General features: G+C 38.2%; 1 protein-coding gene across 3 annotated transcripts in view; it reads right to left on the bottom strand.

Annotated features, from left to right (window-relative positions):
* Window positions 1-25,138, bottom strand: part of DSE (dermatan sulfate epimerase) — a 70,250-nt gene that overhangs the window by 23,067 nt on the left and 22,045 nt on the right. For 2 of the 3 annotated variants that reach the window (XM_004422241.3, XM_087444026.1), the window contains exon 2: window positions 20,458-20,926. In XM_004422241.3, coding sequence (XP_004422298.1) covers window positions 20,458-20,873 — 416 coding nt within the window. In that variant the 5' untranslated portion in view covers window positions 20,874-20,926. Of the gene's footprint in view, window positions 1-20,457; window positions 20,927-25,138 lie in introns of those variants that run through there. The other variant, XM_014781184.2, reaches the window with a different exon arrangement.

Raw genomic sequence — 25,138 nt, 5'->3', positions numbered from 1 at the left:
GAACACTCTCCAGCATAGATCATATGTTAGGTCACAAAACAAGTCTTAATAAATTTAAGAAGATTGAAATCATAGCAAGCGTCTTTTCCAACCATAATGGTATAAAACTAGAAATCAATTACAAGAAGAAAACTCAAAATTCACAAATATGTGGAGATTAAACAACATGCTCCTAAGTAACCAATGGGTCAAAGATGAAACCAAACGGGAAATAAAAAATATCTTGAGACAAATGAAAATGGAAATACAACATACCAAAACCAATGGCATGCAGTGAAAGCTGTTCTAAAGGGGAAGTTCATAGTCACAAATGCCTATATTAAGAAAAAAGAAAGAATTCAAATAAGCTAACTTTACACCTCAAGGAACTAGAAAAAAAGAACTAATAAACACCAAAGTTAGTAGAAGGAAGGAAATAACAAAGAAAGACAGGAATAAATATAATAGAGACTAAAATGACAATAGAAAGAATCAATGAAACTAAGAGCTGGTTTTTGAAAAAGAAAAACGAAAGTGGCAAACTTTTGTTAGACTAAGTAAAAAAGAGAAAGACTCAAATAAATACAATCAGAAATGAAAGAGGAGACATTACAACTGATAACATAGAAAAACTGAAGATCACAAGAAAATGCTATGAACTATCATACACCAGCAAATTAAATAACCTAGAAGAAATGGATAAATTAATAGAAATATACAACCTACCAAGAATGAGTCGTGAGAAAGAGAAAATCTGAACAGACTAAATACTAGCAAGGAGATTTAATCAGTAATCAAAAACCTCCTAGCAAAGAAAAGTCCAGAACTATACGGCTTCACTGGTGAATGCTACCAAGTATTTAAAGAAGAATTAAAACGAATCCTTCTCAAACTCTTTTCAAAAAATAGAAGAGGAGGTAAAACTTCCAAGTTCATTTTATGAGGCCAGCATTACCCTGATAAAAGCCAGAGAAGAACACTACAAGAAAAGAAAATTACAGGCAATATCCCTGATGAACACAGATTCAAAAATCCTCAACATAATATTGGCAAACCAAATTCAATAATACATTAAAAGGATCATACACCATGATCAAGTAGGATTTATTCCAGGATGCAAGGATGGCTCAACATGCATGAATCAATAAATGTAATATTATACATTAATAAAATGAAGAATAAAAATCATATGATCATCTCAATAGATGCAGAAAAAGTATTTGACAAAATTCAATATCCTTTCATGATAAAAAAAACTCTCAATAAAGTGGGTTTATAAGGAACATACCTCAACACAATAAGGGCCATATATGACAAGCCCACAGCTAACATCATTCTCAATAGGGAAAAGCTGAAACCTTTTTCTCTAAGATCAGAAACAAAACAAGGAGGCCCACTCTTACCACCTTTATTAAACATGGTACTGGAAATCCTAGCCAGAGTAATTAGGCCAAAACAAAAGAAATAAAAGGTATCCAAATCAGAAAGGAAGAAGTAAAACTGACTCATTTGCAGATGACATGATAAAATATATAGGAAAACCTAAAGACTCCACCAAAAATATTTTAGAACAAACGAATTCAGTAAAGTTGCAGGATAAAAAACCAATATACAAAAATCAGCTGTGTTTCTACACACTAACAATGAACTATTGGAAAGAGAAATTAAGAAAAAAACTCATTTACAATAGCATCAAAAGGAATAAAATACTTAGGAATAAATTTAATCAAGGTGAAAGATCTATACACGAAAAATTATAAAACACTGATGAAAGAAATCGAAGAGGACACAAATAAATGGAGAGATATTCTGTGCTCACAGATTGGAAGAATTAACATTGTTAAAATGTCCATACTACCCAAAGCCATCTATAGATTCAATGCAAGCTGTATCAAAATTCCCATGGTATTTTTCACAGAAATAGAAAAAAAAAGTCCTAAAATCTATATAGAACCACGAAAGTCCCAGAATAGTCAAAGTAATCTTGAGAAAGAAGAACAAGGCTAGAGGTATCACACTTCCAGATTTCAAACAATATTACAAAGCAATAGTAATCAAAATAGTATGTTATTGGCATAGAAACAGACATATGGCTCAACGGAACAGAATAGAGAGCCCAGAAATAAAACCACCCATGTATGGTCAATTAATTTCTGTTACAGGAGCCAAGAATATACAATGGAAAAAAGATAATGTCTTCAATAAATGGTATTGGGAAACCTGGAGAGCCACAGGCAAAAGAATGAAATTAGACAACTATCTTATACCATACAAAAAAATCAACTCAAAATGAATCAGACTTGAACATAAGACCCGACACCATAAAAATCCTGGAAGAAAACAGGGAAAAAAGCACCCTGACATTGATCTTGGCAAGGATTTTCTGGCTTTGACAAAAAAAGCACAGGCAACAAAAATGAAAATAAACAAGTGGGACTACATCAAACTAAAAAGCTTCAGCCAAAAAAAAAGCACAGCAAAGGAAACTACCAGCAAAATGAAAAGGCAACCTATGAGGGCCGGCCCAGTGGCACAAGCGGTTAAGTGCATGCACTCTGCTGCGGCGGCCCGGGGTTCGCCAGTTCGGATCCCGGGTGTGCACCGATGCACTGCTTGTCAAGCCGTGCTGTGGCGGCATCCCATATAAAGTAGAGGAAGATGGGCATGGATGTTAGCCCAGTCTTCCTCAGCAAAAAAAAAAAAAAAGAGGAGGATTGGCAGATGTTAGCTCAGGGCCAATCTTCCTCACAAAAAAAAAAAAAGGCAACCTATAGAATGAGAGAAAATATTTGCAAACCACATATGTGATAATGTGTTAATATCCAAAATATACAAGGAACTCACACAACTCAATAGCAAAAAAAATAACGCAATTAAAAAATGAGCAGAGGATCTGAATAGGCATTTTTCCAAAGAAGACATGCAAATGGCCAACAGGTAAATAAAAAGGTACTCAACTCACTAATCATCAGCGTAATGCAAGTTAAAACCACAGTGAGTTATCACCTCACACCTGTTAGGATGGCTATTATCAAAAAGACAAGAGGGTCGGCCTGGTAGCATAGTAGTTAAGTTTGGTGGCCTGGGTTCATGGGTTCAGATCCCAGGTGCAGACCTCCACCACTCATCAAGCCATGCTGTGGCAGCAACCCACAAACAAAATAGAGGAAGATGGGCACAGATGTTAGCTCAGGGCCACTCTCCCTCAAGCAAAAAAGAGGAGATTGGCAATAGGTGTTAGCTCAGGGCCAATCTTCCTCACCAAAAAAAAAAAAAAAAAAAAAGATAAGAGATAAATGCTGGTTAGGAAGTGGAGAAAAGGGAACATTTGTACCCTATTGGTGGGAATGTCAACTGGTACAGCCACTATGGAAAACAGTATGGAGCCTCCTCAAGAAATTAAAAACAGAACTACCATTGATCCAGCAATCCCATTTCTGGGTATATATGCAAAGGAAACTAAATCAATATCTTGAAGAGATATCTGTTCTCCCATGTTCATTGCAGCATTATTTACAGTAGTCAAGGAATGGAAAAACCTAACTGTCTGTCAACAGATGATTGCATAAAGAAGATGTGGTATATATAGATCTATATCTATACACAAACACACAATGGAATACTATTCAGCCACAAAAAGAAGGAAATCCTGTCATTTGTGACAACATGGATGAACCTGGAGGGCATTATGATAAGTGAAATAAGTCAGACAAAGAAAGACAAATACTTATATTGGGAATCTAAAAAAAAGAAAAGTCAAACTCAGAAACAGAGTAGATTGGTTGTTGCCAGGGTCTAGGGAGTGGGAGAAATAGGGAGAGGTTGGTAAAAGTGTTCAAACTTTCAGTTGTAAGATGAATAAGGTCTGAGGATCTAATGTATAACATGGTGACTATAGTTGATAATACTGTATTGTATAATTGAGATTTGCTAAGAGTGTAGAACTTAAGTGTTCTCATTAAAAAAAAGTAAATACATGAGGTGAAGAATGTGTTAAATAACTTGATGCTAGGAATCCTTATACAATGTATATGTATACCAATCATCATCTTGTACACTTTAAATATACCAAATCATGTTGTACACTTTAAATATATTACAATCTTGTCAATTTTACCTCAATAAAGATGAAAAAAGTTGAATGTGAAATAAAGCTTTAATTTTCAGATTAATAAAAGCAAAGAAAACTTGTTACTAGCAAACTTGTGCTACAGGAAATGCTAAAACAATTCCTTCAGGTTGATGGAAATTATACAAAATGAAAGCCAGACTCTATACAAAGGAATCAAGAATACCAAAAAGGATAACTATGTGGGCAAATATAACAGGCTTTTTTACTTCAATATTTGTATTTATACATGTATGTGTGCATATTCATTCATTCCAAACCTTTTAAAAAGTTTAATGTCTCTTTAAAGCAAATATAATAACAATGCATTATGAGGTCAAACATAATGAAGTAGGTCAAACAAATGTAGAAGTATTTAATATACAACAGGAACAAAAAAAGAAGTGAGGAGAAGTAAATAGAATTATACTGCTATAAGATTTCCACATCTTTTCTGAAGTAGTATAATATCATTTACATATTGTAAATATTGTGATTCATAGCAACTGCCAGAATAACTCAAAGAAGTATAGCTAAAAGCCAATAGAAACAATAGAATGAAATACTAAAAAAATACTTGACTAACACAGAAGAGGGCAGGAGAGGGGAGAAAAAGGAACAAAAACAGAAGGGATAACTAGAAAACAAATACCAAGATAGTATATTTAAATCCAATCATCAATATTAAGAATGTCTTTGTGAAAAGACTGAGTGAAGATTTATATAACTACGTGAAAGTCTGGTTGGTAATTAGTGACAAATGTATAGGAAACTAAGCAAAAAAAACAAGAAAGCTGTTATTAATCCTAAAGAAAACAAAAGTTGTACACAAATTGAAAAGTGATCATAGTATATGATATGGTTCAGTTGTCAATAGCTTTTGCCTTGTTAAAATATGAAACAACATTCATCTAATGACAATTACAGCATATCTATACTGGAAAGATGGAGGGATAAGAAGTATACAGGTGTTGGTAGTGGTTGGTGTGTGTGAGAATGAGGGATGCATCTACAAGCCAAGGAATGCCAAGGGTTGCCTACAACCACCCAAAGCTAGGAGAGTGGTCTGGGGCAGTTTCTCCCTCAGAGTCTCCAGAAGGAGCCAACCCTGCTGACACCATGATTTCAGAGTGCTAGCCTCTGTAAGCCTCTGAACTGTAAGAAAATCAATTTCTGTTTGTTTTAAGCCACACAGTCTGTGGTACTTTGTTATGGCTGCCCTAGCAATGAATACATTGACCTTCAAGAATCTGACCTGCCATGGCTGCCATCTTGTATCCACCCTCTTCCTGCCACTGCCTGAATGTGTGGTTATTCCCATTTCTTTTAAAGAGCGATCTTTTAATATTCTGACAACACAACATGCAAAAGGGCAAAGAATTACCTCAAGTATTTTAAAATTTTAAATTTAAAAATTACCTAAGAAATACAAAGTTTAAGAAGTGAAGAACACTTGAACAATGGCAAAATTGTACTCAAATTGCTAAATCTTGCTGCCCTAATGGTAGGAAAATATGGAAACCCAAATGAGGCAGACCTTAAGGTGCGAGGATACATGAAACAGTATTCTACTTTCTCTTATGGTCTCCTCAGTAAGGTTCATATTTACCCAAGATTCCCACTTTTTAATGTTTTATCAAAATTTTTCTCTTCTACAATATGCTTTCCAAAGGTTTTGCTGAAACTACCTTTTTAAAGCAGTAAATGAACTGTGCTGATTTTATTCTGGGCACCAATAGGAAATAATGTGCTGAAGAATTTATTCCACTCAGCCCTGGAAACCTGAAATGCAATCATTAACCACAGACTTACACTGTTTCCTAATGAAAAAAAGATGCTTTCTAACATATTTTAGGAATAAGTACTCTAAACACTAGAATTATGGAATAAAGAGGCCACCTCAAAAAGAAGCAGTCCCCTCACTGGTGACATTCAAGAAGTGGGATATTAAGAAGGGATTCTCTGAAAAGGAATCACGTGTTTATCAGAATGTTAGGCAGAGTTTTCAAATTATAAATCACAAGCTATTAATAGATTGTGAAATGAATATAATGGGTTACAACCAGCACATTTTTAGTGGAATTTAATGGAATGAACCAGAATAGAAAATAGTAGAGTGCAAAGCATGACTTAAATACAAGGGCTGATTTGTGCAAGCTTTACTTATATATTTACATATGTAGAGATAAAGTTATGTGTATATTGGGTTGTGATATAAACTTTGTTTCTTACTATGGGTCACAGTCAAAAAAGTTTGAAAACCACTGTTTTAGAGAGTAAATGTGACAGCAAACAACTAGCCCATCAGATACATTCTGCAAGCAGAGAGGACCCAGGTCCAGGGCCTGCTTCAGTGCATGCAGCTGGGTTGAGGCCCGGGCTGCCCAGAGAACTTTCCAACACAGGGTCTGGAGCCAGCACGGAGGGAAACTCCCACCGTGAGATCATCAGGAAGGAACCCAGCACATCAGATAAGTTCAGAATGTTCAGAGTAGAGGGCAGAAGGTACTGTAGGACAGAGGCAGATGTGGAACATCAAACGGGCCCAGGCAGACAATTCAGGAACGGAAAATAATTTATCACTATGCGGAAAAACAAGAAAACATGTCTCATTTCCCCTCAAAACAATTTTGCTTGGCTTTGAAGCCATTTACATTCAAGAGAGATAATGAAATAATGCCTATGAACAGCACCCTGTGCCAATAATGTTTATTTTATTTCATGTCCTGGGGACAGTTTCATAGAGTACTTCTTAAAAAGAAATTTGGCAGGAAAGTGGGAAAAGTCATTTTAGGATTTTTCTTTGTGAATCATAAAAAATTTGGAGGATGTGCTGTCTCACATGTTGCCACAAAACAGAATTAATGAATACACTAAATTAAATTACGAGCCAAACTTGTTAGCTATCTTCAACATGCCGTGGGCTTTAAACACTCCCAAGTTTTAGATGTAGAGTTATCTTGTCATATTGAAAATAGAAGTTGATCCCACCCCAAAGGCTGAATGTGATCACATTCTCTCCCTCTTCCCTGACCAAGTGACAGGCCACGGTAGAAAAGCAGAGAGCAAAAGATTCAAATTGGATTCAGTAATACTTGAAAATCTTTCCCATGACCACAGGCTCTCCAAAAAAGGTAAAATAGTAAACTCCACGTGGTTTTTCAAAACTATGGCCAAAAGTTTAGGGCAGGAAGATATTAAACTTTTTTTTTTTAAACAGTTGTGTGTGTGTGTGTGTGTGTGTGTGTGTGTGTGTGTGAGGAAGATCAGCCCTGAGCTAACATCCATGCTAATCCTCCTCCTTTTGCTGAGGAAGACCGGCTCTGAGCTAACATCTATTGCCAATCTTCCTCCTTTTTTTTTTTTCCCCAAAGCCCCGGTGGATAGTTGTATGTCATAGTTGCAAACCTTCTAGTTGCTGTATGTGGGACGGCGGCCTCAGCATGGCCGGAGAAGCGGTACGTCAGTGCGCGCCTGGGATCCGAACCCAGGCCGCCAGTAGCAGAGCGTGCGCACTTAACCGCTAAGCCACAGGGCCAGCCCAAAGGAAGATATTAAAGTTAATATAAAGTTTTAGTAATATGTGTGGATTTATTCTTACCTCTTCCTTTCCCCAGATTTTTTCTTGTAATAGTGAATTCACTGTAAATGAATCACAGAAATGAACGAAAAATTGCTCACTACACTGTTAAAAGCCTAAATTGCTATCCATGCTTTATCAACAACCTTTTCTCTTTTCCATTTTTTTTTTTAACTTCAGAAGAAACAGCGCAATTCACTTAAGATGATGCTTTTCTTCTGGAGTGCCATCTGCGCAATGTTTCAATTTGGCTTCAACTCCAGAAAGTGATTTGAGGACACTCATTGGCTGTAATGCTCTATTAGCATCTTGACTTTTCTTTTCATTCTTCTGGTTGTTATTCATTTATTTATTGTGGCAGGCCTACTTTAATTAAATCCGACCTTCCTTGAACTCTCCTTCTACATTTTTCTATCATCAACAGAAGTCATGTATGCTATACTTGAAAGCATATTTTATATTGGATAAAACTTTTTTTTCTGGTGACAACATTTTTTTTTTAAGTCATAATACACTACTGGCAAACAGGAAGTAGCTAAAAATAATGCTTGAAAGATGTGAACTTATCTCCTTTTGGGTCCATAGCCACTTCAAACTAGGTACATCCCAAACCAAAACTTTTACTAGCATTTTCCAAGAGTTCCAAGCGCTACAGTCTCACTGAAAAGGTCCCACCATCCTCTCAGCATCCATAAAGAAATGTCTTTGTCCTCTTTTCCTCAAACACAATTGTCAAGTCTTAATACACGCTAATTCTTAACCCTTTCTGGAACCCATCATTTCTTTCCATTCTCAGAGCCCCTATGTCAGGCTCTCACCTGGATAAACACAAAAAGTCTAACAGGTCTTCCCGGTTTGACCTTCACAGTTTACTCTCCACATGTGGTCAGAGATTCTCCCTAGAACACAAATCTGTCACATGGAGAAACCAGCAGCCATTTTATGTCTCCTGATGAGAGAACAGCCACCACCTACGCTTATGTCCAAGTGATCAAAACTGAGTTGGATCAAGCTTCGGCACCCAGCTGTCAGTCTGCAGGAAATACTAGGGGTGGAGGAATTCCCTGAGCTGCACCTTGAACACGCGATCAGCAACATCCAGACTGTGGGAAGTTGTGAAGGTCAAAAGGCCCAGGTTCTTCCAGAGATAAATTGTAACGGAAATAAAGGGATGGAGGGGAAACCGTAGATAAAAAAGATTTAAAAGACATAAAAAAAAAAAATGAGCAAGACTAAATTTGTTCCTGGGATGCACACCTGAACGAACTAGAAAGAAACACAAGGATGTGAAGACTGTAGACGTCAGGATATTTTTTGTGGGGACAGAGGGAGCTGTGATTGGGACGGGACCCACGGAGGGGCTTCTCAGGGTGGCTAGCAAAGTTCTATTCCTTGTGCTGTGGTTACCAGGGCGTTTGCTTTAAAATACTAGGCTCCACATTTATTTGCATTGTGTTCTACTTTTATTTTACAATGAAGAAATTAAAAAACCACACACACACAAATCTGATCATGTCCCTGCCCTGTTAAAACACTTCAATGGCCTCCCAGTGCTTGTAATAAAAAGTCCAAGCACCTTCACATGGTAGACAAGGCCTTGCAGCATCTGGCTCCCTACTCAAAGCCTCAATGCTTGCTAGCCTCCTCCCTACACTAAATTTTCAGTTCCTCAAAAGCACTCTGCTTTCTTATGTCACAGCCTCTGAACGTCGGTTACTTCCGCTTGGAACAATCAAACACGCTCTCTTCTCCCTTCACTTGGCTGATTCCTATCTGTCCTTCAGACCCCAGCACGAAAAGCCTTCTCCAACGCTCCAATGTTGGGCGAAGTACCCCTCTGTCTCCCATTACACACTGTACTTTCCCAATCACACCATTTATCGGCTGCATTACTACTGTCTATTAGTTCATATCTTTCCATAGATCAACAACTCCAGGCAAGATGTATAATTTGTTCTCAAATTTTTATATCCCCAATTCCTAGCAAAATGCCTAGAACAGAATAAGTACACAATAAATTTACATAAAATGAATAGGTGCATACATTTATTTATAAATGAAAATTGCCTTTGTTGGCATCAATTTATAAGAATACAAAATATAAGAAAAGTAATAAAGATAACCATAAGAGCTAACATCTTATGCCAGTTACTGTTTCATTAACTCATTTAATCCTCCAAACACTATGAGGTAAGTATTATTATATTTATCACCAATTTACAGATGAGGAAAGGGAGTCATGGAGAAGCCCAGTAACATGTTCCAGGTGACACAGCTCATAAATGGGATTAGAACTCAAGCAGTTTGGCTCCACAGTCCTTGCTCTTAATTTCAGTGAAGTATCACCTCCCACCACCTAATGTCACTATCCTTCATTTCAAAGATTGAAGCAGGTGACTTTAAAGTGAATAAAAACAAAATTCTATTGAGGTTACCTGATAGTGAGCACCCATGAATATTACATACATGTTAAGATGACGGATGCCAAAATTCAAGGGATTAGGGAGGAGAGACTTCCAGGTGCAGGAGGAGCACTTCAAAGAGCAGGTAATCTGAGACCCTCGGTAAACTATGCACCGAGATGTCAAATCCTGACATATCTCCTCCCGGCCTCCAAGTGGGCCAAAGGTACAATACCTCTGTGATTACAGGCTGACAACAGGCAGGTCTTCAGAGTCAAGGTGAGCATCCACAGTGCACCAGATTCAAAGTTATGTATAGATCCGGGACTTCTGTTCTTTGTAAGCTTAAACTCTCAGTCAAAATAAGATCATTCATTCAGTCATTCAATATGACTTATTAGTGACTTTGTGGCTGCTATACCATATTTGGCTCTCAGGACACAAAAGTAAAACACGATGATGGCGCTACCCTCAACAAGCTTATGTGCCAATGGAGGAAGCAAACAAACAAACCAAGAATTATAGTGGAGGCAAAATATCTTGTAAGAGTTATGCATGGGTTCCTTGGCGCATCTGAATCACATTGGCTAGGGTAGGGGTAGAAGTTGGAGTCCAGCAGGTTTCTACAAAGAAGTTTCTTTGGGGCTGCATCTCGAAGACAAACACTTTTGATCATGGAACCAGGTAAGTAACTCAGTTACTACTGCAAACCAATGAGTTACATGAAAAATAATAACTACGGGAATTGAGAGAAATGAGGCTCTATAGAAAGTGTTATAGAGGAAGAAGTTAAACTGGATCGTAAGTCTGGGTAGAGTTGGAGGGAAAGGAGGAAGAAAAGAGACGAATGAGTCTGGGATCTTTGCAGGTAGAAAGGCCAGCTCAGGGCTAGTATTTAACTTATTGCCACCAGACTCAGGGCAGAGTTGAGAACGCCAGTGCACATGGCCCAAGTGGACCACTGGGGAGATGCATGTCAATGCCCGTCAGTGAAAAGCTTAAAACATAAAATCACGACAGTTTAGGAAAAGAAAAGACTTAAAAAATCCATAGGCTCTGGATGGCGCCATGTTTTATGGTAGTGATGACAGGCTGATCTTTTTTTTTTAAGCACCTAAAGATACCTTTTCCTGAAGAGCTCACTCACATTCAACGACGACACTAACAATAACAGCAAACCGCATTCATAGAGTAGCAAGAGTGAAGAACTGAAGAACGGGGAGAGAGGAGAAAAATGGCTAGAGGCAAAGAGTGTAGCAGGAGCAGTGCAAAAGCCACAGAACAGGTGAAAGTGGAAGATGGGGAACGTATAAGAATTAACAGATATGGCCAGGAGGTCCTAAAATTATGGTAATAAATATACACCAAGGTATTTGCCAAGTGTATCTATGAGCCCTCGTAATGATAACAGGAGCAGAGGGCTTTGAAAGTCATCTGTTCACACAGTTGGTGATCTCAACAGAGACAAAGTGAGACAGATAAAGTGGAGAGAAGAAATAGTGACACAAAAAGACACATAAAAAAGTGAACTTATATTCTCTCTCCTATCTATATTCCCTATCTCATCTGGGCATCACTGTATGGCCATTCACCCAAGACGAAAACCAAGCCCCATACTTTACATCCCCCTTTCCTGTACTATTTAAATTTCAGCGTGCTTCAGAATCACATGGGGTACTTGTTAAAAGAGTAGGTTCCTTGGCCTACTCCAAGAGATGTATTCACTGAGGCTGGATAGGGCCCAGGATTCAGTCTTTACAGGAATACCTAGATGATTCTGATGAATCACACTTTGAGAAAGTGTCCCATAGCCAACCAATCTCAGAGTAGATTCTCTGTCCTGAATGTCTCTTAAATTCATTCCTTCTTCTCACCCTCACTGTCTTAATTGTGGTCTCATTTCCTTCCTAGACTAATATTCTAAGCTTCCACCTAGTTCCCCTCCTCTTAATTTCTCCCCTCTAAGCCATCCCACACATAAAGCTTCTAAACCACAGGCTTACGTGGGATAAGCAATGATCTGGCCCCTGACTATGTCTCCTCCTGCTGTCCTAAGCCAGCTTGTTGACACTGGAAAGGAAAAGGAAAGATGGATGAGAGAGACTGTGTTGAACATGGCTAAAACTTGTTCCCTTAATGGATATGGCAGAAGGAGATGAAGAAGTAAAAAGCCATTGTGAAGACAACTGAGGTAAAATGAACTACCCAACCTTACAAGAGACTCCATGGGCATACTCATGTCATTATCGCTCTCTAGTAGTTATAAATCTCTATAGAGCATTAGTAAGAACTTAATGTCCACAAGATCCTACATCTTAAGTGGTGTTAGAATTGAATAGTTATTTCACTTAATAAATAAAGCCAACTTTTAAAAAATGATTATGAAACATTATTGAAATAGAATGCAGATATATATGTAGCACTTGCCAAGTAATATTTTCCCTCAAGATATCGGGCAAGGAATGCACAAAATTTAAACACCATGCTTGGCAAGTTTTTAATATTAGAAAAATTTAAAAGCCAGATTGTAAAAACTATGTGGAACTTAATACATTTGTGTCTCTGTTTGTATATACAGGGTGAGGGGCACTGACTTAGAACTCCATCAAAATAGCGGTAAGGATTCCTCTGGCCTTAAGTACAGCTCCCTCTGGCAACTCTGAAGCCCATGCTGCATCTAAAAAGGCAACAAATGACACTAAAAGGGTGGGAGGTAGGAGACAGCAAGTCACTTATCATGGAGACAGATTAGGGTCTCACTCATCATGGAGATGAGTTGAAGGTCGCACCGATACTGAATCCTAGAGTCAAACAAAAACAGATCCCATAAAGAAAATTAACTTTGGATTTCTTTTCAATTGTGTGAGTACAGCTGTTATAAAATATCTTAAATTTATTGTTAGAAAGAAGCATTATTAAAACTACTTTATCCTCACTTGCATTTGAAATAGATGGAGAACCGTTTACTTGTTATGTATTGAACAATCACACTGTAAATGAGATGCTCAGGTAACCTGCACATCTGACCTCATCTCTCACTGAGCAATTCTTCATATGCTTCCTCCTGCCACGGTCACCTGACCTCAGTCCTTGCCCAACATCTTCATTTGGAACAATGCTGGCAACAACCTGCTTATTAAATGCCGTTCAAGAAGGGAATTCCCAAAGGCCATGTTCCTAACAAATGTGTTTCCGTAAATTTTAAAGAATCTGATCATCATAAAAAGCCTTGTAGTCATCAGTTTTAGCCTTCTAGTTCCAAAGACTTGAAGAGGGTAAAAGGAGATAATTTTCTTTCAATCAGAGAAAAACAGAGGCAGAAAGAGAGGGGGAGGAGAAAGGGCAACAGGAAGAAAAAACATGAATGGGAAAAAACCAGGGGAATTGGGGGCTGGCTTTTCTGAGAGCCCAGGAGTTGTTTCCACGAGTCCACTGGATTTGTTTCCTCGAATCCAATGGATTCCAGGTGCATTCTGGGCTAGGCCTCCCAGTCTTCACCACTGTAAGGTCATGAGGAAAACCTGATCTTTTTATTCACAGTGCTGTGGCTCCACATGTGGGGGTCCAGTCACATTCTCCCCCCTTTAATTCCCAGCCTTCACGTGCAATTTAGAAAAGTAAAAAGCCTGCAAAATAGCCGTAGGGAACTGTATTTGGAGCCCAGCAGGCCTTGCTGAGAAAGACAGGCAAACTCTTCATTTTGGAAAGTATGGGAATGAGACTGATCATTCATCATGCCAGAGGCTTTTCTTTCTTTTTTCTTTTCTTCTCTTTATTTCATTATTTTATTATATTTTATTTTGCAAATACATCCTCAGATGTCACTCTCCAGAAGTTTGCAATCCACAGGCAAGGATTTAATACAGTCTGCTGCGAAAAGAATTACAATTACTTCTCTGTCCAAAAGTTCAATTTTCTTTGTTTCCCTCACCAATTCTGATTTCCTGTAGTTAACTGGCTCCAACGCCAAGAGTGAAGTAATTTCTTTTCTCTGTGATTTATTTTCTGACGATAAGTAAGCAAAAAATACTATAAAGAAATGGTGAAAGAATGATTCACAACGAATACTTCTCACAAACACAACTCCAGAGTGACAGAGTAGGTAAAATGGAGTACTGTGTATCAAGAAACTTAAGAATAAAGCTACATGTTCATAACTATTTCTGTGTAATAATAGTAAACTTTTTAGTAAAACTATGTGTCAAGCACATAGTGCTAAGAGCTTTACATGCATTGTCTCATTTAATCCTTGGAACAACCTTGTTTGCAGAGGAAGAATTATCCACATTTTATAGATGAAGAAACTGAGGTTTATAGAGGTTAAGGAACCTGCCAGAGGGCGCATAGCTAAGAAAATGGCAGAGTCAAGATACAAGCGCAGCTCTGCCTCCAAAGACCACTATGCTAGGCCCGTTCCCAGGGTTTACAATGCTTAGACAAAAGCCACAAAAAGCCTGCTGCTCAGAAATGCACACAGGAAAACTATGCCATCCACTAGAGCTTGAACAACAAATCCTTTCTGTTACAGTCGGATCTTAAATCTCTTAAATGTATTCATCTCTTCATATTACTATGTAAAATATGGTCAACTCAACTGAACCTTTCTTAAGTGACTCAGATCTGTAGTGTTTTCCAATAACCAGTGAAAGAGTTTTTTGTTTGCTTTGAGCTACAGAAGATCACTGTAAGAACTTGCAGAGGAGTGTAATGTCAGGGTCACCACAACCCACCTATCCTGAGCTCGACTGAGATACACATGTATAGGGAGGCTGCCTGATATGCAGTCATTTCATTTTTTCTACATATACAAAATGCTACCGAAGGATTAAGCTAGATTAGGAAAGAAAACGTGGCCTGGGGATAAACCCTCTGTGCACACCCTCCACCTCCACCACGGTTTTAGTGAACTTGGCTTTGGAGTTCCTCCATCCAGGTATGCTCCGGTATCAATCATTCATACATTCCACGAAAATCTACTTGATGCCCTGCTAAGTGCTGGTGGTACACACTTGAGCAAAACAGACACAGTCCTGCCCTCAGCCCAGCCTGGTATAAAAAAATGGCACTGTGCAAATCATCACATGTGAACTATAAGGATGTTCATGAGTATTGTGAAGGTTCTTCATGAAAACCCCAGGAGAAATTTCTTTCTGATCCCAGGTCAAGGGTAGTAGTTCAACAGAGTAACTGATCTGTATTTGATCTCAGGGACACCGTATACTTCCAAACGGACTGAGCCTACCTTCTTTGCTGCGAAAAAACTCTGGGTCCACGTGTGGCCCACTCGTGATGTATAAGATGCATTTCAGCAATTCTCTCATTCCTAGTACAGTTGATGTCCCCAATCTTTTTCTCGGATCTTTACTTTCTCAACTACTTTTTTTTTTTTTGTGAGGAAGATCAGCCCCAAGCTAACATCCATGCCAATCCTCCTCTTTTTTTGCTGAGGAAGACCGGCTCTGAGCTAACATCTATTGCCAATCGTCCTCCTTTTTTTCCCTTTTTCTCTCCAAAGCCCCAGTAGATAGTTGTATGTCATAGTTGCACATCCTTCTAGTTGCTGTAAGTGGGATGCCGCCTCAGCATGGCCGGACAAGCGGTGCGTCAGTGCGCGCCCGGGATCCGAACCGGGGCTGCCAGTAGCGGAGCGTGCGCACTTAACCACTAAGCCACGGGGCCAGCCCCTCTCAACTACTTTTAATCTGAATCTTGTATTTTATGTTTCCTTAATCTTTTGGGGAAAAGGTATAGTAGAATTAAGTATAAATAAATAAAAATATACTTACATATCATGAAAATTTTAGGAAAGTAGAGCAATATGCGGTGACTCCAAAAACACATCCTAAAAATTGACTTTTTGGAAATCTTTTAAATCTCCACTAAGAACTGCTTTTATTATTTTTCCTACGTTGAAGTTTAAGCTCTTGAGGAAAAAAACAACTGATGAAGAATTTTTAGTTATTTGGGGTCCAATTGTGTTTTTTTTTTTTTTAAACTATGTAAGGATTGAATGCAGAAAGCAACCATTTATAAATGAGAATACCCCATGTATTCTGTGTATACCAATTGGCATACATAGAACCTGCTCTAGTGACTAGGTGATATCATCTAAAAAATGATTTCACCTGAAGTGTAATAAAATGCATTTTCTATTGTTACCAGCCCTAGATTTATGATCTCAGCTCATCAAGCCATCTTAAAGTGGTTGAATATTAAGTTCTAATCAAGCTTTTATACAATACAGAGCCAACCACAACCCAAATCCTAGCTCTCATTTGGAGGATGAGATCTATAGGGAAAAAAAGGGTTAATTCAAAGCTTAAAAACATTATTGGTGATGCTGAAAATAATCTGCCATTTTATATATATAGGTTAAAATAATATCTTTTTTGTTTGTTTGTTTTGGTGAGGAAGATTGGCCCTGAGCTAACATCTGTGCCAGTCTTCCTCTATTTTGTATGTGGGTCACCGCCACAGGATGTCCACCAATGAACAGAACCACTGAAGCTGAGCGCACCGAACTGAACCACTAAGCCAGGCCACGGGGCCGGCCCCAAAATAATATTTTTTTAATTTGATTTTTAGAACTAAGTTACCAACAAGCTTAAATTATTCTGTTACTTTCACTATTATAAAGACTGTATGAGCATTCATAGAAGGGAGGAGAACAAAGGAGAGAGAGCTTCTGAGGACGGATGTGGCATTTCTGCAAAGGCAGATAAAGCGCGTAGATATGTCTCATCTTTCTGTGGTGCCCAATCAGGCAATAGGAAACACACACAATCATAATGCAAAAGGAAGAAAGGTGCTTGTATGCTGCGATTTTTCAATCACCACTGTAACATTATCTATCAGATCCCCTTTCTACTTTGTAAGTCTGTTTTATCAGATGGACACATAACAAGATCAGTAGAATTACATAATATTTTCCACTTAACTTTCCTTTTAAAATGGCTCAAGATTCTTAAATAAGTGAATCTATAGATGCGATTTTTTGTTATTCATTTATAAAATACTCAAATGAAATGAACCACATTAATAAATTTGTATGCATCTATATCTCAGATGTACATCTTTTTAACACCAGACGAAAGACACATCATTTTTACTTTCCCTCAGGCCTCCTTCGTTGGTGTTATCATCAGATTCTTGAATGCAGAAAAAACGGCCCAGGGAGCATCACTGAAAGTTTTAATGGAACAAAGCCAAAAGTAAAATTTAATGAGTTAAACAGATGTTCTAGTTTTGAGAGCAATTTGAACAAAGATGAGTAAAACCTCCAAATAAACTTCAAACAAATACTATTTCCTTAGAGCCTACAAATACCAAATTATAAACCAGAGTCAAAGTACTAGGTAAATAACAGTAACAATAATTATTATTTTTATTTACTGAAGACTAAGTGACAGGAACTGTGCTAAGTACTTCACATAATCTCATTTAATCCTCTTAACAACCCTATGAGGTACATACTGCTGTTACTGCCACTTTATACTCCAGGACGCTAAGACTCAGACAAATTAAGTAAATTAGTCTGAAGTAACACAAAAGAGTTGGGAGCTGGGATTCAAATCCATGCAGTATGACTCCAAAGTTAGCACTTTTCTACTGCACTAAAGAGCAGCATGATACAAACCTTTAAGTAAGTTATGAACGAAAACTAATGAAACCCCTTATTAAGTGATCCTTACACTCATTTCTGAGCTGAGGCATATTCCTAGCTGAGGTTTCAAACATCCAATGTTTGCACCTTTTACCCTAGGTGTAAATTATAAAATTACTGGGCTATTTCATCTTTGAATCTCTAGCACAGTGCATGACAGGCAATAGATGCTCAATAAAATGTTTGTTGATTGAATAAGTGAATGAACACAGTTTAGTTACTGGTTTTCAAAAGAGCAGAACTACTCTTCAAGGAAAATGGCAAATCTATCAGCCTGATGAAGCCACTGTAGGAAGCTTTTTTTTTTAATTCCATCATATTAATTATTTATCTATTTTTGTAAATAAAAGCTAGTCTTTTTTTCCCCCTCTGAAACCAAATATAGGTGAGCTATATCCTAAGACAATGACAACACCCAAAATATACTTCCTTGTGCATAGTGGGGACATATGATTTAGTTGATTTAAACCGAGATAGTTGAACTATAAAAACATTTAATAGTGTTTTAAATTGTCAAAAAGTCATTATGTTCAACTACAAACCTAAATGAAAATTTAAGAGTCTAGGGATTCGGTGTGGTGGCTTTTAAAAAGTTAAAATTTCCATAAAATCATTGAAAAGCACACCTAGAAACAGTACTTGCCAAGACAAAATGTTCCAGTAGCTCAACTTTTTATGCTGGGATCACTTCTCGAACTAGAAACCAGATGAAAAGGTAAATTCTTAATTTCTGACCTTCAGCTTCTAGGAGGTCAGGAGAAAAAAAGTCAACTGTCCAGCCCTATTAAGTCACAGACTGTCTTCTGGGTTACTGGATAATGACACAGAGTTATAGCTATTTTTATCAATACTGCCACAGATAAAGTACTGTCCTCCCACAAATTTATACACATCTCCAATAACCAGTAAATCCGAACTTGTAGAAACTGAAAATTAATCATTTTTATTTCAAGTTATTTATTTTCCTTCTTTTATCATAGGAGACTATTTCTCTCTAATGACAGCATTATTCAAGTTGGTATTTATACGCCTGAATGTTTTATATTTTAATAATAAAATTATACCAGTCTTGTGCAATTCTCTTAATGTTATTGTATTTGTGCTTAAAAAATCTCCATGAAAAAATATTACTTCACAGTCAGCTGTGCTTTTAAGAGATGAAATAGATGGCTTTTTATAGTAACTATCTCCATGGAACATTTTCATCAGTATCTTAACCTGTCAAATTTCACTTATCTATCTAATACAAAAAGGGCTTTAAAAGAAAAAGCACTCTTATAGACAACAAAGGTTTTTTTCTAAATAAAGTAAATATGGTTGCCATTTTTAACTAATTGCACAATGTCAAGTGAGTAATTGTAACATTTGATAACATAATCTTGTAGTTCAAATATCAAATAAATTTTCATCTGTCTTTTATTTTCTTTCTTGGTGTCAGAGAGAATAATATCCATTAAATAGAGTCAAAGTCAGAAACTACTGTATACATGGCTCAGCTTTGAGATAAACAAAATAAAAAGGTTCTTTTCAACCTACAATATTATAAGCTTCAAAATGATTATACATACCTAACAATAAGCCTTAAAGATCAGCTCTGATATGAATTTAATGCCAACTCTCTCATGATCTTTTTCATTAAGAAATTCCAGAAAACGCTTCACACTCTATAAGCGAACAGCATTCTTTACCATATTGGCAGAAATTTAGGAAGAATTAAACTTCTTTACCACAGTGGCAGAATTCAGGAAGCTTGCAAACTACAATTCTTCACCGCTATATGGGAGATGTAATTCATGCGAGATGTAATTCATCACAGCATTAAATGCATTCACTGAATTTTCTAAGCATTTAAAAATGAGCTCTTCTCTAGCCCTATGACAAGTAGCAGCTTATGTAATTTTAAAAGGATATTTCACATAGTTTGTAAATTTTTTTAGTGCAACTGAACCATGAATGTGTATTTAAACACAGTTTAAGCAAGAATACCCATAGGATCCCTAATTTAATCAATCCATCCCATATCTTTCTGGAAGCAGGTAGACACATTAATTATAAACAAATAAGATAAATTTAAGCTAATCAAAAAGAGACAGGAATTTTGTTCTCAAATCTTGAACTTCTGGAAGTAAATTATTACATAATTAGAATTCCTCACACAATTACATTACAACATTGGTTTTCCTACAGGTTTGGGCAGTTTGCTGTTTATTGGATAGGCTCCTGTTTATAAATTGCCAGTTAATCCCATCACTTTACTTTTAGCTCCTTACTGTCATAAGATGCAAATAAGTCTTAATTGACTGAAATCTCTTGCTGGCAAAAGGTTTTCGCCACTTGGGGGTCAATCAGAACCTAACACCAGATGATGGTAATACATGCTTATTAAACAAGGGGAAAGAATTCTCAACAATCAAGATGATACTATTTACTCAATTCAGCAAATTTTTTTTTTTTTTTTTTGGTTAGGTTGTATCTAAATATTTTCCTTCTAAAGCTAAACATGGAAGTTACTAGGTCTTTTCAAACTATGGACCATTCATAAGCCACTGGGAACACAAATAACAAATAACCCCTCCCCTTCACTCACTTACTCACTTACTCTCACACACACACACACATACACACCAGTATATGAAAATCTGGCCTCTGAGATTTCATCGAGATATGAATTCATTTCTTTAAATTGCAGAGTTCATACAGTAAGAAGAAAAAGACAAAAATCTACCAACTAGGCTGAGCTGCCATTCTCTCCATGTAGTCTTTCGCCATGTCTCGGGCTTCAATGTTCTCAGGATACAGCACACAGAACATCGCCAAGGCACCCAAGTTGTTGCCGTAAATCTCATTCCAGCGGGCGCTGTAGTCCTTGGCATCCCAGGGAGGGAGGTACTCCAAGGGGCTGGACAGCATGGTGTGCACCGCCTCGGTGAGCCGGGCGGCAATGTGCTCGTGTGAGCTGGCGGCCCTGAGCTGGAGCTCCGCCACCTCGGCCCTGGAGAAGTACAGCATCGGGTGGCTGTCATAGTTGGCGTTGGTGAAGGGAATCATGACTTCCGGATTCTCGTCGGTGATGTAGGCTGATGCAAAGCAAAACAAACATATGAAAAACACACTGGGAGCCCCCCGTGTGTGAGTCTTCATCGTGGCATCAGATCTCCAAATCTCCAAGGCAGCCAAACCATCTTCGAAAGATCCTACAGGAGGAAAAGGATATGTCAACCAAGGGAACGTGGCAAAGTAGGACACATGGTATGTAGCAACCTCACTTACTAGGAAAAGGCCTATATATTGAAAAATACAGCTTATGAATTTCGATTTTTTAAAAATATAACAAAAATTTGAACCAGGAAGAAACTTACTAAAACCTAATAATTTAATTAATTAATTGACTAATTAATTAAACATGATACATCAGACACAAATTCATTGTGGAAAATAGAACTTCAGACTTGGGGAAACAGTGTAATATTTGCTCAAGTAGGGAAGAAAATCTGCCCTTGGCTGCCTTCTCATATTTCATCACACAAAAATGTTTCGATTTTACTTTTTAGACATTTTAGTCATTAGGTATTTTTTTAGACATTAATATGAAAACCACAATAGCCAAAAGCTGCTGGTGAAATGTCGACTGGGAATCTGAATGGATATTAGGAAAGAAAAGAAAATCCTGTCTTTCTTAAATAGCCTCCTTCACGCTCACTTCTCCCCTAACATTCTACATTCTGAACGAGGGGTTGGGATCAATACATCCATAGGAATGTAAGCAAACAAAACATTATGAATTAAGCTAAATATCTGCTTTGTGTCAGCAGAAGGTGGGGACAGAGAAGACAAAAGCAGGGTAAAGATCTGCCAAGCCCGAGCGATCCCTTGGCTGACATCAGCAAGCATGCAGTGCGAGATCACACACTGGCTGCTGGGACTAGAAACTGACATGCCTTCATTCAAAAAATAAAATCTCTGAATCAAAAGGCTGAAATAACACATGTGCATTTTCCCCTTTTTATTTGAAACTACTGTCTACTTTTTCATTTTGCATATGGGATTTTGGTGTCATTCAGTAAGTCAGACATTTAAACCAAGCTCACATATTTTCTTAACTACTTAACTTTCTCAAAAATCCTTTTTGCAGTGGCAGCTTTGCTCACAGGTTAAAAGAATGTCTTTCAAATGTAGGAACATTAAAAAAAAAAAAAAACCACAGCCGAGTCTATGTCCCACATCTGGGATAAAGCAGGCATAAAATCCCCCAGAGGAAAGTCAGGGAATTCTTAAAATTCTTCAGAGGGGAAAGGTTATAGAAAGCAGACCAGAAAAAGACAGTTTTATGTAAATAATGAACAGTAGTTTTCAATTATTAAAGGGAGAAACTATGGAGAAAAATCAACCTCCCCAGCTGAACACAAACTATTTTTCCAAGGAAAAACTGTCTCACCTCATTTAGAAGAAAGAAAACTAAGGATTTCACACACATTGGAGATCAATCCACATTCTCAACTTGCGGTATCTCCAAGGGAACGGCAATGTGGCATCACTGTGGATGCTGCCATAAATTCTTGTATTCTTTATATTTCTGAATGTGTCTTAGACCATATATATGAAACTCAATGGCAGCCATTTTATGAAGGATTTTAGATTTACTTCAAGAGTAGAACTTGTGATGAATAAAAATAATTAGTATATCCATGCTAAATAAACTATATAAAATAGAAATAACTCTTGGGCTCTACTCATATTTTGTCTAGCACCCAAAGCTTCAAGGCGGCTGGCTAGATCCTTCAAGGTCAGAGACTTGGCCAAAAGAAATAGTCTTCTGTGGTTATATCTGGGGAGAGGTGTGGTCTCTGGCAATGCAGAGACGTGGCTGGGTCTGAAGTAATGTTCAGTCACCCCCTAATCCCCGGGGTTTATTGCTTGCTCTTTTCAGAGAACAATTGTGCTAAAAATTTCTTTTTAAAAAGCCTGTATAGGGGCTGGCCCCCCGGCGAAGCGGTTAAGTTCTGCATGCTCTGCTTTGGAGGCCCAGGTTCCTGGGTTTGGATCCAGGGCGCAGACCTACACCACTCATCACCCACGCTGTGGCAGCGACCCACATACAAAATAGAGGAAGACTGGCACAGATGTTAGCTCAAGGACAATCTTCCTCAAGCAAAAAAAGACGAAGATTGGCAACAGATGTTAGCTCAGGGCCAATCTTCCTCACCAAAAAAAAAAAAAAAGCCTGTACATATTGAATCCTCAAAAATCTAAGATGGATGCAGCCATCAATGCAATTAACACTGAGGGAATTTTAGGTACCCAGAGTGAGGATAGGTTGGAAGTTTCTCCTTTAATTGACCCCTACATACATAGAACTGAAGATCTTCTCTCCACTATTGGTTTTTGAATATGTAGCTCAAGTTCTAGGTGGGTAGGGGGTGGCTCGGGTTATGGGGGGATGGGTAAAAAGCTACGTGAAGACTAGAATTTCTCTACCTCAGATTCTGTGTAAACGTTCCCCAAAGGTGGCTAAGGCTGATTTGTTTTACTCTTTTTCTCTTCCTTTGAATCCTCCTGCCCAGGTCTGGAGTCACGGAGTTGGTCAGGGCTGCTCCAGAGCGCCCCTCATAATGTGGGACTCATCCTACGATCCCAGGCACTTCTGCCAAATTGCTTCCAGTTACGTCGGATGTGCCTGAGTGTATTTAAACAAGAAAGGTTGCTCCTCAAGCACAGAACCTCATTAAGATGTTGTTTTGGGAATGATGCCATCCCAATACGCCAACTGTTATTGAAGGTTCCCTAGTTATTGCTTCAAATTCATGTGAGGGTGTCAGGGCAGCAAGGCCGTGCGTTACCACACATTTAAAACATTAATTCTTATTGGAACACCATGTGGGCCAATGCAGGACCCACAGAAATTCTGCAGAACAATCATCTACAAGGACGCCGGAGGAGAAAGGACCACGGCATTCACAGTGGCACAAATTGTGTGTTGTTTTCCTTATATCACACTCAATGTGCTCAGCCCCTACTGCTCTCCCAGCTGTTAATTGAGGCCTTTGTTGATCTACCCCGAGTTCATTTCTCCTGTATCTGGCTCATACCTGTATCACACTGGACTGTTTCGGCTGTTTATATGCCATGCCTCACAGAAGGTGGGACCATAGCTTCCTCTTCCCATCACAGGGCTTCATACTGTGCCTGACATATAGCAAGCAGCTCAGAGATGCTCCTCTGAGCACTGAACTACCTCTCGGGCTTAGGAGCTGGCAGATACCATCACTGAAATGAGCAAGGAGAAACCTTACTTGAAGCCAAAGCAAGTTTATAATTTTTCAGAAAAAATTTCTGCTAGGAAACTAATGGAGGAAAACACTGACAAGGCCTAGAAACTCCTGTAGCCTAAAAACTATTTGGTAGTTTTTCCAAAAAAAGAAAGAAAGAAATTAAACTTAACTGAAGTCTAATCCGACCTTGCTTTCAGCTGATAATCTAAAGGGAGACCTAATTCCCATCTACTATCTTAAATCTGTCTAGAAAATTTCACCAAAAAGCCTCTATTTCCAGTCTTTGGGTTTCCCCTTTCACCTTCCACCTTCCGCATCTCTGCAAAGAGAAGAGCTAAAATTAGATGAAAGGACCATTTCTCAAGATAATTTTAGGTGGACAATAGATACGAATTTTATGCTAATTTTATGTATTTATTTCAATGTACGTTAGGAAAAAATATAACTAGCACATCAAACCTGAGATTTCAACAAATATGTAAAGTTCCCATTTAAAATACATGTAACTTTAGGGGCTGGCCCCGTGGCGTAGCGGCTAAGTGTGCGCTCTCGGCTACTGGCGGCCTGGGTTCGGATCCCAGGCACGGACCAACGCACCGCTTGCCAAGCCATGCTGTGGCAGCGTCCCACATAAAGTGGAGGAAGATTGGCACGGATGTTACCTCACGGTCAGTCTTCCTCAGCAAAAAGAGGAGGATTGGTGTGGATGTTAGCTCAGGGCTGATCTTCCCCCACAAAAATAAATAAATAAATAAATAAAATAAAATACATTTAAGTTTAGAAGTAAGTTTTAAAAAAAAGTAAGTGGATAACACAAAAATTGTTGAAGGCAGTGCCTAAATGACTAAAGTTTGGGAGATGCTGAAAATGCTAAGGGAAACAATGGCCACTAAAGGCTAATGAGTTTACTAGAATGGCCGTCTCTGACTCTCCCACTCCCCCATCACAAAACACACACACACACACCTTAGGCAAATAAGTCAGTGCTTTCAGACGTCCGTGGATGATCTCCCAAGCCATTCTCCCCTAGCTCATTGTGTTGCAGACACAGCAGAGCACTGCCAGCTCCCTTAAATCTCTAAGTTGCACCTGGCCCAGTTCAAGAGCATGGCATTTTCAATATGGCAAAATCACGGG

The sequence above is a fragment of the Ceratotherium simum genome, chromosome 19 (genome assembly GCF_057802395.1).
Source record: "Ceratotherium simum simum isolate JZ-2026a chromosome 19, ASM5780239v1, whole genome shotgun sequence".
In the NCBI taxonomy this organism is placed as follows: Eukaryota; Metazoa; Chordata; class Mammalia; order Perissodactyla; family Rhinocerotidae; genus Ceratotherium; species Ceratotherium simum.
The sequence above is the reverse complement of the archived record's forward strand: the minus strand, read 5'-3'. Positions and strand labels throughout refer to the sequence as shown.